Raw genomic sequence first — 19,458 nt, forward strand, 5'->3', positions numbered from 1 at the left:
AACTCATTAAATAATACAACAGGAGAAAAGGCTATAAGCCTTTGTCAATGTCATGATCCATTTTTTCATGGTGTTTATGTACTTAGTCCTTTCAGTTGAGTCACAGTTCTTTCGGTTTAGTCTCATTAGGTTCACATCTTAAGAATTAGAATGAAAAAGTTCTACATAAAAAGATTGTCTTAAACAACTAAAATAAAAATAAGTAAATAATAAAGTAAATAAAATATATAAATGAAAGTAAAGGATCATCCAAATGAGTTTAAATGCATCAGACCAATTTTCTACTATGTTGTACATTTAGTAGAAAAACAAATAAAGAAAACAAGGCATATTAAAAATGTTAAGGTATGACATGAAGCTTTCCCTTCAGATATTATGGACTCTATTTTTACGATCTAGGTGCAAAGTCTAAAGCGCATGGCACAAAAGCATTAAGGGCATGTCCAAATCCACTTTTGCTATTTTAAGCACGGAAAAATACACTCTGTGCCGTGGTGCATGGTCTAACGGGGTTGAGCTTATTCTTTTAAAGAGCCCATATTATAGATGAAATAGGGTCATATTTAGGTTTTAAGGGTCTCCAACAACAGTCTAATATGCATGCAAGGTCAAAAAACACTTTGATGGTCTTATAATCTGCATTTATTTTTACCTAATTATCCCAGCGACTCCCATATGAATCGTTCAGCGATTCATTTGTTCCCAAACCCACTCCTCAGCGCGAAGCTAATCTGCGCTGATTGGACCGATGACAGCCTGCTGCGATTGGTCGAAACTGACAGCCTTCAGCAAGACAGAGTGAAATGCCCAGCACGTAATCAACAATATAAAAGTAGTCACAGTGCATACACGCTTCATAGTGTAAGGTGTGGATTTTGGCTGCCAGTGGATGAATGTAAATACAGACGATGCACTTAAAAAAACAGACGACAAACTATTTTATTGAGCAAAAACTCCAAGAACTGGCGAGGAGCACGTCACCCTCTACCTGCTCTTTTCACACAGACGCACACACAAACACCTCCTCCTCCTCCTCCTCCTTGGAAGACACAGCACCAATAGAGGGGGAGACGTCCGCGACACCTCCCTCACCACCCGCGTCCTGAGTTATATCTGCGACACCCCACGTCCTCACTTTGCTAACGGGTCACTTTTGTTTTCACTTTCGGGTTGAGGGCGAGGTGATCGTCTTTAACCTAGAGCGGCAGTTCAGCTTGCTGAACCGGCCCTGCGCAACACACACACGCAACACACACACACACAACCCTCACCGTTCGCCTAGATTAGAGCACCAGTTCAGCTTGCTGGGTGCAATTTAGACAGCTCCCTTGAACCTGAGCTAAAATATTTTGAAACCTGACCATTGCATGCGTGTAGCAACACCTGACGATCCATAAACAAAGCGGCACGCGTCGCGTTTTCAACGTGGCTTTACACGCGATATGAGAATATAAAGAGTTAACCTGATACAGCACACGCGGTTACAAGTAACAAAACACAACTAAATGCATAATGTGCAAGATAGAGTAAACGAGGCAACAGTTTTAATCGCACTGGTGAAATGGGGGAAGAAACTGATTCATGATCCACTGATCCTTGTTCTGACAGTCTTTACTGATCCTTCCTTTTACAAACCGATGAAGTCTTCTTTGTAAGCATGTAGTTTCCAGAATGTTATAAGGCTGAGCTTTCATCTTTGGGTAGGCTGTCTATAGTATCCATCTGCACAGCCTGACTTCATTCCACTGGTGTCTGTGTGTGTCTCTCTGTGTGTGTGCGTGTGTGTGTGTTTGTGTGTGTGTGTGGGGGGCTTTTTTTCTGTGTTAGTGGACGGGGCCGCAGGTTTCAAATCTCCCGGGTGTGTGCGTGCAACTACTTGTGTTTCGTAGCTGCGTCATCGCGAAACACCTAATGACTCGTTATCAAGACGACTCGTTTGAAGCACTATGAGTCGACTCCTTTATAGATGAATCAATAGTTTTAAACACTGTACACTTACAGATTTAAGCCTTAGCTGGATATTTCACTTCACTTAGAGCTGTGTTATACACTACATGGAAGGGCATTTTCAAAAACCCATAATATGGGCTCTTTAATGAATTCTGGGTGTGTTTTGAGAATAAACCAATCAGAGTCTCATCTCCCATTCCCTTTATGAGTCAGTTGCGTCGTGCCATGGTGCATTTGCTATTTACATGGCGGACTTTGTAAGTGGAAAAACTGAATGCTTCAGTAGCGAGAAAACAGTTGAGCAGACCATCTGCAGTGCAAGGATAACGAACGAGCCTCCTCCATTTGACCTCTTTACTTTCTCTTTCCCTCTTTCGTGGATATAGAAACGGTTTTGTATACACAGCATTGAAGACATCCTTTAGAACACATATTTAATTTCGTTTAAGCGCAAAGATTTGTTTTAAAACTATTTCTGAATTCAGTTCTAATTTCCAGCAAACAAATAAATGAGCAATAATATTGAGCAACAAAGTGTGGTCAAAAACTGAGTTATATCCAAGCACACGTGCTAAGCCCCATATGGTCCAAAACCTGACAGGTCTAAGCTTGTTTTTAATAAAACAAATATGAATATGATATAAAAGATACTACTACTACTACTTCTACTACTATTACTAATAATAATTATAACAATAATAACATAGCAAGTTGTCATGAATAAACTTAAAAAGCCCCCCGAGATAAAGAAGGCAAGTGGTTTTTATATTTAAGCAGAAAATAATAATTTTGTAATATTTTAATCCTTTAATTCTTTTTCATTTGTAAAAATATTTGTTTATTGCTGTACATCCTGTGTGTATTAAGCAATGTGTACGTATTTAAGGCGCACAACTAATGCGCTCTGCTCCGGACTATAGACCTGCCTGCAGTCTATTTTAGTTCCTCAAAATAGAAACAATACGCATTAACACACCGCTTTTCTAGACCGGCACACCCATGAGTGCACAAAGTGGTGCAAATGGATTTGCTATTTAAACAACGTGGCATAAAATGGGAAAATTAGGGTTGAATTGGTTTGAAAATAGCAATATATCACACCAAACACGTCTTGCGCCTTATTGCTCCGGGTGTATGATAGGACCTTATAAATTCATAGTAAAACACAGATTCATGAGTCTTATTACTTTTATAAACTGGTTATTCTTTAAACATGTCAAGGTTTCAGAAAATAAAGCATAGCAATTGCAATAGTGGAATGGTTACAAGGCATGTTACATTTCGTGCAAGCCTTGTAGCAGCCTTTTTAATTTAATAAATTGGCATTACTGGAGCTCTGGTGTTGTTGCCTTTTTGAATATATAACTTTGCACTTTTTGTTGTTTGGCTGAGCACTCATTTAAAGTGATGTGCATGCTTTTGTGAATTTTTTCAATAGTGGAATGGTTGCCATGCAACAGTCACAGGCGTACGCTTGTAGAGTATTTCACAACAGCATCAAATGTGACTCAACCAATCAGAATCAAGGACTGGAACTCTCCTTTTTTATAACTATCTTTAATAGTGTTGATTGGTCCCCTGGCGACGCAGTGGCGCAGTAGGTAGTGCTGTTGCCTCACAGCAAGAAGGTCGCTGGTTCGAGCCTCGGCTGGGTCAGTTGGCGTTTCTGTGTGGAATTTGCATGTTCTCCCTGCGTTTACGTGGGTTTCCTCCGGGTGCTCCGGTTTCCCCCACAAGTCCAAAGACATGCGCTATAGGTGAATTGGGTAAGCTAAATTGTCTGTAGTGTATGGGTGTGAGTGAGTGTGTGTGAATGTTTTCCAGAGATGAGTTGCAGCTGGAAGGGCATCCACTGCGTTAAACATGTGCTGGATAAGTTGGCGGTTCATTCCGCTGTGGCGACCCCAGATCAATAAAGGGATTAAGCCAAAAAGAAAACAAATGAATGAATGATTGGTCCCCAAATTAAAATGTAACCCATTACTCACATAACAGATCAAGTATTCCATCCATTTTCAAGGTCTGATTAGTCAATGCAATGACATGGAGGCACTAACTGATCTAATACATAATTAATTCTTCTTTACCAAATATATGAGTCAGACTATTCATTTAATTATTCATAATGTTAGTCAGAGACAAGCATTACCATCTTCTGTGAGGGACACTTCTCCAGTGATGGAGTCGATTGAGAACATGTGGCTGGCAGGGATGCGTGGTATCTGGTCCAGAAGACTGAAGCGCAGGTCTGCGTGGGCAGTGTTTCGGTCGTCTCGGTCCAGCGCTTCCACCTGCATGAACGGGATACCTGTGAAAATGACACAAACACACAGACAGACAGCAGATTTATTTTTATTTTTTTATTTTTATCACAATCTATATGAAGTGACTGGATTGACACATTTAGACTGATGAGCAAATGGTGTTTATTTGCATTTTAACACAAACGAATTTCAGAAATAGCTCTTTCTTAGAAATATATTTCTGTGCATTATATTAGACAGTATGAAAGGAAACAGGAAACAAACAGAATTGGTCACAAAGCAACATTTAAAAGCAAATAAATGACTGAATAAATAAATAAATGAATGAATAAATAAATAAATAAATAAATGAATAAATAAATTAATTAAAAAAATAGATAGATAGATAGATAGATAGATAGATAGATAGATAGATAGATAGATAGATAGATAGATAGATAGATAGATAGATAGATAGATAGATAGATAGATAGATAGATAGATAGATAGATAGATAGATAGATAGATACTTAATAACGTGTACACAATTTACAATGAACAATTACGTTGTAAACTGGACAACACCAACTTGCACACGTCTTTGAATCATTATCTAACTGACTCAAAGGATCTGGTCAGAGTTTGTGCTCCCATGATCCTTTGCACAGGAAATTTGTTCGGTGTTGAACAGAGCATTCCATTCTCTAGTGCTGCGTCCCAATTCGCATACTATCCTCCTAAATAGTATTCAAAAATAGAATTAGTATGTCCCAAACCATAGTATGTTGAAAAGAGTATCCCAGATGGTTTACTATTTCCGGCAAAATTTCGAAGTGTAGAAGTGTCCATACTCTAACTGCTAATATTTCCTACAATGCATTGCGTGTTGGACGTGAAATTGACTAGAACTACAAACGTGGGTGAAAAGTGTAAATAAACTACAAACATGCAGACGCGAGAGACCAACCATCAAGTAGAGAGAGGCTTCGGTAACGTGTTTGAATAACTACTAATTAATATCTAGCATTTTTCCATGTTATTTTTCATCTGCAACAACAATGTGAACTTATATCAAGATATGTTTGGACATTAACTTCTGAATGCATAATTCGCCAAAGACCTGAGGAGATTTCTCTACATGAAATACTTAAATATGAAACAAATGTGGATGATGTGTCGAGATGATTGACAGGGGACAAAACTAAGCAACATAACGATCTGTTAACGAGGAAGTAGTATGTCCCAAAGCTTGCATGCTCTTCTGTTACACACTTAAAAGTATATACTTTTCACAAAAAAGTGCATACTTTTAGGGCGTAGTTTAAGTATGTGAAATGGGATGCAGCATAGGACTCATCCTTGGACACTAATCCCTTCGAAGCTGTCACTCTGGAGGTTAAACAGTTGGGATAGCTTTTGAACGGAACACATTGTCAGACTTTTGTTAATGACTCACTGATTCAAACGATTCGGTCAATTTGAGTCTCTAGTAAATGAATCACTGATTCAAATAATTTTGACAGAGAAAGCATGCAGTCAACCACTGATGAAGTGCATTAGTAAGTAAGTTATGCAGAATTGTAGGAATAATTGTAAATAAATATCATATTTAGGTTACAAATGTCATTTAATGTAATTTGTAGTAAAAGCTCAAGCTGTTTAAGCCCAAGACTCGACAAAAGACATTTTCAGACAGCGATGTATTTAGAGTTATATTTTGAAATGTTACCATATTTGAAAACTATTTTATATCAACTTCTGTATAAACAGATACGTTTTTTAAATTTATTGACAATCTTTCACTTCAGACAAATCACAGTAGAGCTGAGTGATATAACACAAAGCATAAATGTTCATTAAGCAGCTTACATATGTGTGTTGCCTCATTACAAACATTGCAACAATTTTTACAATATAGACAGTAAACTAACAAAAGATACATTCGAACATACCTTGTACCTCTTTGGGGTGGCATTGAATACATGTTTAATCCATATATCCAGGCCTGGCGCCAAGATGTCATAACTGAGGGGGTATTTTAATCCCATAGAGGGGCACTAGACACTTGAATTTGGTCCCTCTTGTTTCTTTCATTTAGGATATTTATTCACTTCTGTATTATTACTTTGCATTACTGCCTAAGTTACTGGCTTAAGGGAGTAATATACTTTTTATAGTAATAATAATATGCACAGTTTCGTTATTGCTGATTTTATCAATGAAGGTTATACAATGATACAGTTTACATAAACGCAGACAGATCATGGCTTCAGCACCAACTGAGTGCTTTAAATCATATTTTATTCTCCTTATTCCTTTCCGATTTATTTCAAATAATATAAATGTTTAAAGTTTTAGGTAAAGACGTCAAACTATGCCCACACATGCAAGCTAACCTACGGTTAGACTATTCTATAACCGGTAAATCAATATAGCGAAATCAGCATAACGGAGTCATCACGCTTCACGTAGCCTTACCAATCAATATCAGTGTTAGGAAAAAGTTAAATCTAACAATCTAATGTCATTTAAAAAAATAAAAGCTAAGTGTGTTACTTAGTTACATTTCAAGGCATAAGTGTAGTCAGAAAAATACCTAAAAAAGATACCTAAATTCAGTTATTACAGTGAAAATTGGTTAGATTTTGGCATGGATAACATGCAACACAATAGGCTATATAACTTTTTCATAATTTTAAAGGTAAAAATAAAGATTTATATTTGGCTATCAAGTGAAGTTTTTTATATATTGTCCAGTTGGCTTTTGTAAAAACGCCAACATAAACCCTTAGGCTATTATTAGGCCCACCCCTCATTTTATTTATTTATTAAGCCTATTTTAATAACTTGTTTTCATGTTACATTTTAATTTTTAGGGCCATGAGCTACAAGTCAAAACAAAATCGATATGCTAACAGTATTTTAGCTGTTAAAATAGGCCTACAGTATATTTTCTAGTGTTTAATTTTGCCTGAACAAATTGCAGTATAGCCTAATTTGCATATGTTTTTAAAGATTATTATTCAGCCACTTAAATCCACTTACTATACCTATTTTATTTATGACACTGTAAAATTGACTTCGCAGGCCCATCATCTTTAAGCTCAAAAGGCATTTTTAAGTGTCCTAACTTGACCGCTGCTGCATAACGGGATGTTTCTTTTCACAACTGTAAAAGTGTGCTTTAGCAATTTGAAAATGAAAGCAAACATTTAAACAAACATTCTGAGTTTTGTCGATTTTAGTTTAATTTCAATAATATTAACAATAATGAATATAATAATTTTAAATATTAATAATACTGTAAACTACTGTGAGAATGTGCAGTGAACTAGACATTTTTATTAGGCTACATGTCCCCTAACTGAAAAACTAATGTAAAAATGACTGGCAGTTGCGTTTCTGCTAAAATTAGAAAATTTCAAAATTTCAAATTTCTTCTGTGTTTTTTTCCTTTTAGAGCTCAAGAGAGTTGTATTTAAAGAGTTCGTTAACCAAAACATGAAATGAATTCACGTCACCCACTAGTCCAGTTTTCTCTCGTATGAGTTTAGAGTGTGCCTCCGCGTTCGCGTTTTAAAGCCTTAAAGCCTCTCCCATTTTCAAAATAAGAGTCCCACATACATCGTATGATTAATACAAGCTTAGATAAACTTAAAAATATCATTGTTGTAAACTCAAAGGCAAACATCGTGGCCAATCAAATGCTGCCAGGGATGTACACATTAATGATCCAGTGAGCAACATAACAGTCTGTGTTTGGTTCTGGTTGCCCTGTTTTTCACCTGGATTTTACACTCAAGATTTAAATGAGAACGAGGAAACAATGGTGTTTCAGGCTCACTATTCAGCTTTTTTTTTTTTTTTTTTTTTTTTTACAGCAACTTTAAGTTATTTTCACCTGTTTGCACACATAAATTATAATTAACAACCAGTAGCAGTTATGAGTGTATGTCAAGTTTTGATAAAAAAAGTTTCCTTGCTAAAAAAATTCCACACAGTTTACTAACACTAGAAAGTTCTGTACTTATACCCAAGTACACCTGAAAATTAGCACTTTTGCTGGAGCCATCTGTAATTTTACTGAAGTACGTTGTTCACCACTGCCTGTTTTTTACAAAGAGGGCTATGCGAGAAATCATTATCAACAGCTGTCTATAGAGCTTAATTTAGTCGGAATACATTCAAATTCATTTAATTGGCCCTATTCTTAATGTTTGATTGCAATCAACTGATTGCAAAACAGCTTACATTCTCACAACCAGCCTGACATTCAACACAGGGCATTAATAATGTTCAATACTGGAATAATTGGCAATGCGTATTCAACATAAGATGACTTCACTGCACTGATAATGGATGTTGAATCAGTATGTTCGTTTTCATCCTCCGTACAAAACCTCTTAATTCAGATGTTCTCGTAATAAGAGTGATGAGTAATCGCTGATCATTAATGAGAGAAAAAGATTCTTTTCGTTATTCACTCCAGTCTCTGCAAGCAAACAAGCATTTCAGAGAAAACATTCAGCACATAACTGCCAGAGCTTCAAGAACATTTTATCTTTCATCACAGCAATGATGTACATGTAAAACAGCTTTTCCTCATGTCTGGCACGCATAAATAGCTCTTCACGTGTCTCATGATAGAAAGTAAAAAGGACCAAAAAAAGCTAGGAGACAATTACTATTTCAAATTTTGTTACTATGCTATTTATATATTAGCAAAACAATATTATTATGAAAGTGAGGGAGTGAATATTATCATTTTAAAAGACTTATTTGTTAAAAAAAAACAGGCAACAGTCAATATAACATTTATTTTTTTTTGCAGACTTCAAAGTCAAAATGATTAGCCCTGCTGTGATTTTTTGGTTTTTGGGGGGGATTTTTATTTCCCAAATTATATTTAACAGAGCAAGAAATTTTTCCACAGTATTTCCATATATATATATTTTTTAATTTTAAAACAGAAATTAAAGGAAAAATAAAGTAATGACAACATAATGTACTTATAAGGCTTTTTAGACGAGAATGTAGTTGTTAAGATTGCAACTATGTAGTTTATTTATTATTATAGTGCCTATTTTAAATATTCATAATTTCAGAGATTCAGCACTCCGGTGGCCAGCCTGTCATACTGAGCAGAGCAAAGACGGTTGACGTTCTAACACAAGATGGCGACAGAGACCACATAATAAGCCCCTAGAGGAGAAAAACAGCATTTTTTTCAGAGTATGTTAAATACAACTGATCAAATCATTATTAATCAGGTAAGTGACATTCTAATTTGACATCTCTCTTTTGTATGTTGTAGTGCTGTATTTATACTTTACTACGCTGGTAGTGTTTGCTTTGCTTTGGCTTTTTCGGGGTCAATTATTTTGATATCTCGATTGCAACAGAGAAATACTGGGAAATCTCTGTAGACTAATGGCATTTCATGTCGTTCAGCCTTAAAATCTTCAAATGTTAGCAAAATCAGCTGTCATGCTAAAGCAAGGGTCACCAAACTTGTTCCTGGAGGGCCGGTGTGCTGCAGATTTTAGCTCCAACCCTAATCAAACACACCTGAACAAGCTAATCAAGGTCTTACTAGGTATACTTGAAACACCCAGCCAGGTGTGTTGAGGCAAGTTAGAAATAAAACCTGCAGGGACGACGGCCCTTCAGGACCGAGATTGGTGACCCCTGTGCTAAAGAATCATGCAAATATTAGCTCTTAAGTGATGTTTGTGAAGTAGCGACGGTTTCTGCTGTTCTGACGTCAGCTGCAGATGTGAAGGAATGGCAGAAGAAAGTAGTTACTCATACAAAAGGATTTTTAGGATCTCTGTGTTTGATTTTCTTTTTTTATACACACAATTATGCAGTCAAACTGTTGTATAAATGCAATATCACACTCGTAGTAGTGCAATTCGGCTGTATACCGTCACTGGTGAAAAACAACGCACGCCTTCCACTAATGCGATATACAGACTTATCACACTGCTGCTCATGTGATATTGCTCATATATATAGATAAATATATAAAGCACTCAATTACAGCTACTGTGTGCTGTTACGCTACTCCAATTCATGGTATAGTGTGGAAAATGTTTGACATTCAGACTAACAAATTAGCATCTCATTTAGCATGGCATGGCATGGCTGAAAAATGGAAGAAAAAGTCAAGTGTTGCAATTAGTGTAAGCAGAAGTCATCCAGCAGAAAGAGTTGTCAGTCAGAGCCCGCTGAGCTCCACAGTCCACACACCCACCTTTGAGAAGGCCCAGCTGCACGCTGCCTCTCATGCTCTCTTCCAGGAACACCGGCACGTTGTCGTTCTTATCGATGACGCACACCTCCACGGTGAAGCTCTGAGTGTTCATGGACTTTGTGAAGGACACCTGGGAAAAAGCACTCAGGTCAAAGCACTCCAGCAGCATGTCTTATTAGAGCTCAAACCCTTTTTGGGTTCACGTTTCATTGGCCTGCAATTTTCGTCAGCGTTTGTTATTTTTGGACCTCCGGATGTGTTTTTTTGCATTTTGAAAATCTAGCAAATCAATGACGTAGGTTTTATTTGAACAGAGGGTGAGGGATTCATGAGACAGTCAGTGTCATATGTCTTAAAGTGCCGTTTATAGTGTTTAGTGTGCAAGTGTCTTGAATGAAGCTTGAAATAATGACATTGCACAAATCGTCAGATTGGAATTATAAGGTTCTGTCTGCGTTCTGAATGATTTTGAGATACTGAGCTTCAAAGTTTTGGCATTCAATAGCAAACATTATGTGTGTAACATTTGTTTTTTTTTTTAATAAAAAAAGTCTTAAAAAGTAAACAACATATAAAAAACATCCCATAATGTAAATAAGTTGTCATTTATATTTCAATAACTCAATTTTGACAAAAAAATGTCAGAGAGAACCTTATAATATAGGGTGACGAAATAGCTTTGGGAATATGTACATTAATCTGCTCAATTTATTTGACTAAAACAACAATCGGTCAACAAAAATAAACATGTAATTATATTATAAAAATATCTAATGATATACGTAATTGTCACTTTCAGCAAATATATGCTCTAAATTATAATATTCTTATTTTAAAGTTTGAAGACAGATCAGTAGTAGTTTATGAAACAAAACTAATTATTGTTTTCAGCATAACACATCTGCTAACAGCAATGCAACTGAATGAAATAACTGAAGTGGTTGCTGGTTTTATTTTGGACAGACAGACAGACAGACAGACAGACAGACAGACAGACAGACAGACATCTCTTTATGATTCTGTACCTGTAAGGAGTAAGACGGCTGTTTCTCTCGGTCTAGAGGTTTAAGAGCATACAGGAAACCGGACTCCACACCAAAAATCCCTTCATCATCACCATTTACTGTCAGATCAGAATAGGTCAGTGGGAGATCTGGCAACTGTAAGATTAAAATAAATATATAGAATTATACAAAAACACAAAAATCCAAACCAAAAGAAGTATGTTTTTACCCATACTCGAAATTGGTCTATAGTATGCGTTACAATAATATATTTGTAATTATCTATTTTTAAGTATTGGCTATATTCATTGAGAAACTGATAAACATATTCATTTTCAAATGGGAGTGTATTCATTTATACTGAGCACTGTATGTGTGTGTGAAACAAAGTGTATACAACTAAATATGAATTCATATGCTCAGAACTGTTAATTATGTTTTTTCTGACTCCACTTGAAGGATACATTACTGGCTGTAAGTGTAAAAACAGGGTTGTGCAGTGTGAGCGGTCAGTGAGACGGTGTTTGACTGAGCTCTCCTCTAAATGCCTGTGAATGACCAATAGCAGCTGCTGTTGACAGCAGTTATGTGGCTCAGTGGTTGACACCAATGCACACAGAGATTCTGAATTAAGCTGGGCATGAGGATACATATTGTAAATGCATTGTGCTCAAAACTGGCACATCCAATAACGAGTACAGCATGGTCACATGCCTTAAACAGCAGACAAATCTGAACGGCCAGTGCCATGCCAGCGATTCCCAAATGCCTGGCCAGTATTTAATTCTTTTCAATGGGAATGCTCCTCTATTTTAATAAGATAATATTTAGAGTGGCATGTAAATGTTTATTAGGAAATGTAACGATTGATTAAAACACTAATCACACCCAGCATGACTTGCGCAGCACTTTGTAGCTATCCCTTTCAATATGAAATACAGTTCACATGCCTGATATTCAGGGAACAAATTCAGCTGATTTTTTGTTTGTTTTTTTGATTTACTGTGGTAAATTATCTGTGCGCCTGCAGCTAGAAAATAACACTCAGATCAGATAAATAAACAAGTAAATAAATAGAACACAGCACTCAGATGAGATAAACAAACAAACAATGAATATATAATTACACAATTGATCAAATATAAAAGAAAATTAGGTAAATAATAATATTAAGGGGCGAAGTGGTGGCGCAGTGGGTAGCACAGCAAGAAGGTTGCTGGTTCGAGCCTCGGCTGGGTCAGCTGCCATTTCTGTGCGGAGTTTGCATGTTCTCCCCATGTTGGGGTGGGTTTCCTCCGAGTGTTTCCCAGTGATGGGTTGCAGCTGGAAGGGCATCCGTTGCGTAAAACATATGCTGGATAAGTTGGCAGTTCATTCCGCTGTGTCGATCCCAGATTAATAAAGTGACTAAGCCCAAAAGAAAATGAATGAATAGATGAATGATAATAATAACAATAATAATTCATTCAGGTGACACGGTGGTGCTGTAGGAAGTGCTATTGCCTCACAGCAAGAAGGTCGCTGGTTCGAGCCTCAGGTGGGTCAGTTGGCATTTCTGTGTGGAGTTTCCCCCACAGTCCAAAAACAGGTGTATAGGTGAATTGGGTAAGCTAAATTGTCCGTAGTGTATGAGTGTGAGTGAGTGTGTGTGGATGTTTCCCGGAGATGGGTTGCGGCTGGAAGGGCATCCCCTGCATAAAAACGTGTAGGATAAGTTGGCGGTTAATTCGCTGTGGCGAACCCAGATTAATAAAGGGACTAAGCTGAAAAGAAAATGAATGTATGAATGAATGAATGAATAATTCATTCATTCTTTGATTTTCTTTTTACATACATACATACATACATACATACATACATACATACATACATACATGCATAAATACATGAATGCATCATTTGTCACTTATTTTTGTAAGCCTAAACAGATATTACGTAGCCATTGTTCTGTCCTTTTAGTGATCACACAGGTTGTGTGTAATTATCCACCCACTCGCATGTAGGCCATTATAGTTGATTTGGACACTGCGGAGAGACTGTTTTGATAACATGGCGTCAACTGCCGAAAATGATGAACCAGAAGCATGAGGACCCAAACAGTCTTTCTGTAATGCCGCCAATTACAGTGTCAAAGCAAAAAGCTTTTTGGAGAGCGACTGGGCTATTACTAAACATCTGGTAAAGATGTCAGACATGGGGTTTGAAGGAAAGCATTGTACAGGAGCTGGGTCCATATTTAGTTTGGTGACGACTGGTTGGTGCGTGAATGCCTGCTATATAATATATATAATTGCACCTTGAGTTCTGAGTGCTCTGGGGAGCAGGATGTAGGGTTTATTGAATGGCTCTGCTTTTTTAGTCTTTTCTCCACTCTGCTCTTATGAGCAGTCATTATTACATTCTCAGAACTCTTTATTCATTCACAACACAGAGCAAGGACGGTCCATTTTAACCAGATTAATTCACTCTATAAATAACATGCACAAGAATTTCTTTCACTCAGTAATCTTTGTGGTATTTTAATCACCAGAGCCAACAATGCATGTATGTCCACAGAGATAAACTCCTAAATAGTCCAGAATCTTAGTCTCAGAGATCAGTTTGCTTGGTCTATACTGTAAAATGGCACACCTCCATGGCATTCTGCATACCTGATATGAAGTCTTGATTACTGAAATGCCCTTTTCATCAGCCTAGTCAACAAAACCACTGCTTGGAAAACTCGCAACACGTATCATCTTGTAATAGTTGTTAACCTTCTCTGCTCTTAACAACACTTTACTTGTCATCTGTTTGAACTACTCAGCCTCTACACCTGCACAGGTGCTGCAGTTACAGGATGCTTCTACTCATCCTGGAACATATTTCATCTTAGATTTTACTGTGAAAAAAATTCCATAGGCCCTATAACACTGTGTTTCTAGCAGCATTACAAAACACACTCTTTTCTCTCTATATGCACCAGACACTTTCTTATAAACACACCATGTTACAAAGATATTTACTAAGTCTGTTCATCAAATAAACTTACTGTGGCTCTTCTGTAGACTTAAATAAACTGCTATAAATGAATATATATATATATATATATATATATATATATATATATATATATATATATATATAGCGACGCAGTGGCGCAGTAGGTAGTGCTGGGTCAGTTGGCATTTCACAGGTGAAGTGGGTAGGCTAAAATTGTCCATAGAGTATGTGTGTGTGAATAGGTGTGTATGTGTTTCCCAGAGATGGGTTGCAGCTGGAAGGGCATCCGCTGCGTAAAACATATGCTGGATAAGTTGGTGGTCCATTCCGCTGTGGCGACCCCAGAGTAATAAAAGGTGCAAGCCAAAAAGAAAATGAATAAATATATGTACATGTATATGTATGTGTATATATATATATATATATATATATATATATATATATATACACACATATATGCATTCTGAGATTGTGAATGTGTGGTTATTTACTGTTTCGGTTAAGGAAACTTACTGTTAACCTGGTACAGATTTTTAAAGTAGCATTTTTTGCAGTATATTGTTATGGCAACTAGTAAATATCATAAGCCAAGCTAAAGTTTCAGTCTGGACTTAAAATATGTAAACTTTCCAAAGTCATTTTGTCCTTCTTGCAGAAGGAACTCACCTTGGTGAGGTACCATGGGAAAATACCATCATAGTTTTCTGGAACACCAATTTTAAGATGAGCACTCTCAGAAAGCAAAATGTTCTGAGACAGCACCTAAAATAGAAAGCAATTAATTGCAGGAGGTAAACCATGGTAAGCGGTAAATATTTATATACAGTTGAAGTCAGAACTATTAGCTCCCTCTTTATTTTTCCCCAATTTCTGTTTAACGGAGAGCAGATTTTTTCAACACATTTATAAACATAATAGTTTGATTAACTCATTTCTAATAACTGATTTATTTTATCTTTGCCATGATGACAGTAAATAATATTTTACCAGATATTTTTCAAGACACTTCTATACAGCTTAAAGTGACATTTAAAGGCTTAACTAGGTTAATTAGGCTTAATATGCAGGTTAGGGTAATTAGGCAAGTTATTGTATAACGATGGTTCCCCTTCGGATGGGGAACTCCAATGCTATGTGGAAACTTCCACTATGGGGATTTCGTCAGAATCCAATCATCTGAAACAGTATAAAAACGGGCCAATGAAATGCCAATGAGTTGGCAGCGTCAGCGTGCACAGCTGGCGTCAATGACAATCAGTCATGCTATAAAGACGCAGCCAGTGCCATGCTCGACATCCTTTCGCTTTCAGAGCCTTTCACGAAGCTTCTGAGAGTCTTTGAGGGTATCTCCAACCTGTGTCTACAGAGAGAGATCGAGAAGCAGCTTCTCCCGGTCCCGAGCGCGTATACGCAGTGGCAGATGGTCGAGCTGGGTATTTCTCCCTTGCCTGGCGTCCTTTGGGTCCGGTCCTCCAAGAGCGGTTTGTATATAGGAAAAAAACTTTCCTAAAAGAGCAACACGGTCGTGCAGCGCGTCTTTTTCAAGACGTCATTCCGACCGTGCGTTTCTGGATGCGGTGGCACCATCTGGCACCCTCGCTTAGTTCTGTGGAACCTCCACGTGGGGTCCATAAGACGCGACGAGGAAGACTTAGGTAACCTACCGGTGGCGGTGGTTAATACCATCACTCAGGCTAGTGCACCCTCTACGAGGCATGCCTACGCCCTGGAGTGGAGTCTATTCACTGAGTGGTGCGCTTCTCGCCGAGAAGACCCCCGATCTTGCCAGATCAGTGTTGTGCTTTCTTGCCTTCAGGACAGGTGGAGCGAAGGCTGTCGCGCTCCACACTGAGGGTTTACGTGGCCACCATCTCCGCTCATCATGATGCGTGGATGGCGGCACCGTGGGGAGGCATAACCTCATCATCCAGTTCCTCAGAGGTGCGAGGCGGATGTTTTCCCCGCCCCCCTCTCATACCCTCTTGAGATCTCGCGGTAGTGCTACGAGCCTACGTGGGGATCCCTTCGAACCACTCGACTCAGTATCCTTGAGATTTCTGTCCTTGAAGACAGCTCTGCTGGTCGTGTTGGCATCGGTTAAGAGGGTTAGGTACCTGGAGGCATTTTCGGTCAGTGACTTGTGCCTAGAATTCAGGCCGGCCTCCTCTCACGTTGTCCTGAGACCCCGGCCCGGCTATGTGCCCAAGGTTCCTACCACGCCGTTTAACAATCAGGTAGTGAGCCTGCAAGCGCTGCCCGCGGAGGAGGCAGACCCAGCCCTTTCATTGTTGTGTCCTGTTCGCTCTTTGCGAATATATGGGGACCACACTCAGAGCCTTAGATCCTCTGACCAGCTCTTTGTCCATTACAGTGGTCGGCAGATGGGAAGTGCCGTATCTAAACAGAGGTTGGCCCACTGGGTAGTGGATGCCATCTCCCTCGCCTTTGGGCCAGGGTGAGCCGTGTCCCCCGGGGGTGAGAGCGCACTCCATTACGGAGCATCGCATCCTCCTGGGCGTTAGCACGCGGCGCCTCTCTGACAGACATTTGTAGAGCTACGGGTTGGGTGACACACAATACATTTGCAAGGTTACAATCTGCGAGTGGAGCCGGTTTCCTCAAGGGTATTAGGCAACCCTTGGTGATTGAGGAAACGATTCGGTTGAGGTGTCGAAACACGCTTGCTGCGCCACTCTCCCTAACCCGGAGATACGTGCGCTTTTTCAGCTTTGTCAGTTTAGTTCCCCATTTCTTTGGCGAACCCTGCAGAGCTCCTCCGAGGCCCCCAGCACCTGACTCAGCGGAGGAGTCAGGTGTTGGCCCGTTACGTTGTCGGCATGCCCGCTGGTCAGCCCGCGTTCTGGGTATAGGTGCCTGCTATGTGTGATCCCCGCTGGCGATCCCATACGTTCACTCAGCCACGGTATAGTCCCCCCTTCTAGGGCAGGCTCGTGTCTTCCCTCCCCGCTAACCATCCTTATGCAAGGACTCCCCATCTCTGGGCTAGTCCATAGGTTGTCACCAGGTCTCCCCTCTGGGTAACAGGTGAGCTCCGCAGCGTCCTCCCTATCGGGACTGAACGCTTTCCCAACGTACTGTCGTATCAAAACCTATTTTACTGGGTTATTGCGACTCCCCGAAAAACATAACTGTTCTGAACAGGTAAGTGAGGGCCAGGGGACACGTTGGAAGACTGTGTCTCGGGGCGTTGTAGGTGCGCTCGCTCTACTGCGTGGCACACCCTTCGCCAGGGACGCAGTAAGGTTCTTTCTTTGTGGCGTTTTCCATAGATTTCCCCATAGTGGAAGTTTCCACATAGCATTGGAGTTCCCCATCCGAAGGGGAACGCTACGGTTACTAAAGTAACCCTTCGTTCCCCGAGGGGGGGGAACGGAAATGCTATGTTCCTTCGCCACAACGATTGTCCCTTAGCTGTTGAGCGTGAAAGTCTCTTCAGCTAGAAAAGGATGTCCAGCATGGCACTGGCTGCGTCTTTATAGCATGACTGATTGTCATTGATGCCAGCTGTGCACGCTGACGCTGCCAACTCATTGGCATTTCATTGGCCCGTTTTTATACTGTTTCAGATGATTGGATTCTGACGAAATCCCCATAGTGGAAGTTTCCACATAGCATTTCCGTTCCCCCCCCTCGGGGAATGAAGGGTTACTTTAGTAACCGTAGCGTTTGCTCTGTAGACTATCAAAAAAAAAAAAAAAAACATAGCTTAAAGGGGCTTATCATTTTGACCTTAAAAATTTAAAAGTGCTTTAATCTTAGCCGAAAAAAAAACAAATAAGACTTTCTTCACACTGAAAACCCTAATAGGTTGACTAAACTAAATTAATTGAGTAAAATCGTTGCCTCAATTTTATTGGCATTTTTTAATAGAGTCTCCCAAAACATGCATGTTTAAGTTTATTTAACTTGCCAGTTTTGTAGACTATACTTAAATCGTTCAGTTCACCAAACTTAGTACTTACGTAGATTAAACTTGGTACCAAGTTTGGTGGACTGAACAATTTAAGTATAATCTACAAAACCGGCGAGTTAAATAAACTTAAAAATGCAAGTTTTTGGAGACTCCATTACTCAATTAAATTGAGGCAACAAGTTTACTCAATTGATTTAGTTCAGTCAACTTATTAGGCTTTTCAGTGTGTGTAATAATATACTATGAAATTTTTTTAAATAGATTTTAAACAAAAAATAAGTAGCCATTTATTCACATTATAATGAATAAATGTACCTGAAGCCATTTGTTTTCTGATTTAAAAGGTTGCACATATCAGAATTTTACAGTCAAGACTACATTTGTGAAAACGACCTATTTTTTCAAAGGAATAATTATGATTTTGAGCTCACTACACTTGAAATCTTAAGTTTATGCATTTTCATGGTACATAAGTTAAATTAACTCATATTTTTAAGTGATAGGACCAAAATGCAAAATTTTAAGTTATGTTAAGTGAACTTAATTGTTTAAGTAATGACAACATTAGGGTTTACAGTGCAGAAGAAAAAATATTATCAGACATACTGTGAAAATTTCCTTGCTCTGTTAAACGTCATTTGGGAAATATTAAAAAAATAAATAAATTCAAAGAGGGGCTAATAATTCTGACTTCAACTGCATACCAAACAAAAGGCTGACCGAGAGAACTTACGCTCAGTGCAATAAACCAAGTGCTCACAGATTCCATTGCAACTTTCTGACTATAAGAAAGAAAACAACAACATTAAAGGTCAAATGAATGCTTTGCCTCAAGGTATTTTTTAGCATGCATATTTTGGTTTATCAATATAGAAGGAATTTACACTACCAGATGTTTTTTAGATAAACATTTAAAGAGTCACTTGAGACTTGTGTGTTAACAGTTTACATGATGCAAATGTGTACACATAATTTATACATCATTTAATACATTTGAATACACGAAACACTGAGTGCACCTAACAGACTTAGTGAAAGTATCAAGCCTATCAAACCACTTTTTCCTTCAGTTAATGTTCAACACGAATA

At 38.5% G+C, this 19,458-nt stretch overlaps 1 protein-coding gene across 1 annotated transcript in view; it reads right to left on the bottom strand.

Moving 5' to 3' along the window:
• The window catches only part of cdh16 (cadherin 16, KSP-cadherin), a 75,260-nt gene extending 56,122 nt beyond the window's left edge, over positions 1 to 19,138 (bottom strand). Inside the window, exons 1-6 of the mRNA XM_056461985.1 lie at positions 19,099 to 19,138; positions 18,403 to 18,413; positions 15,102 to 15,185; positions 11,475 to 11,609; positions 10,450 to 10,579; positions 4,100 to 4,258 (exon numbers count right to left, since the gene is read on the bottom strand). Of these exons, the coding sequence (XP_056317960.1) occupies positions 4,100 to 4,258; positions 10,450 to 10,579; positions 11,475 to 11,609; positions 15,102 to 15,185; positions 18,403 to 18,413; positions 19,099 to 19,138 (559 nt within the window). The remainder of the gene's footprint in view (positions 1 to 4,099; positions 4,259 to 10,449; positions 10,580 to 11,474; positions 11,610 to 15,101; positions 15,186 to 18,402; positions 18,414 to 19,098) is intronic.
• Between the last annotated feature and the right edge of the window lie 320 nt (positions 19,139 to 19,458).

This window comes from Danio aesculapii, chromosome 7 (assembly GCF_903798145.1).
Source record: "Danio aesculapii chromosome 7, fDanAes4.1, whole genome shotgun sequence".
NCBI lineage: Eukaryota > Metazoa > Chordata > Actinopteri > Cypriniformes > Danionidae > Danio > Danio aesculapii.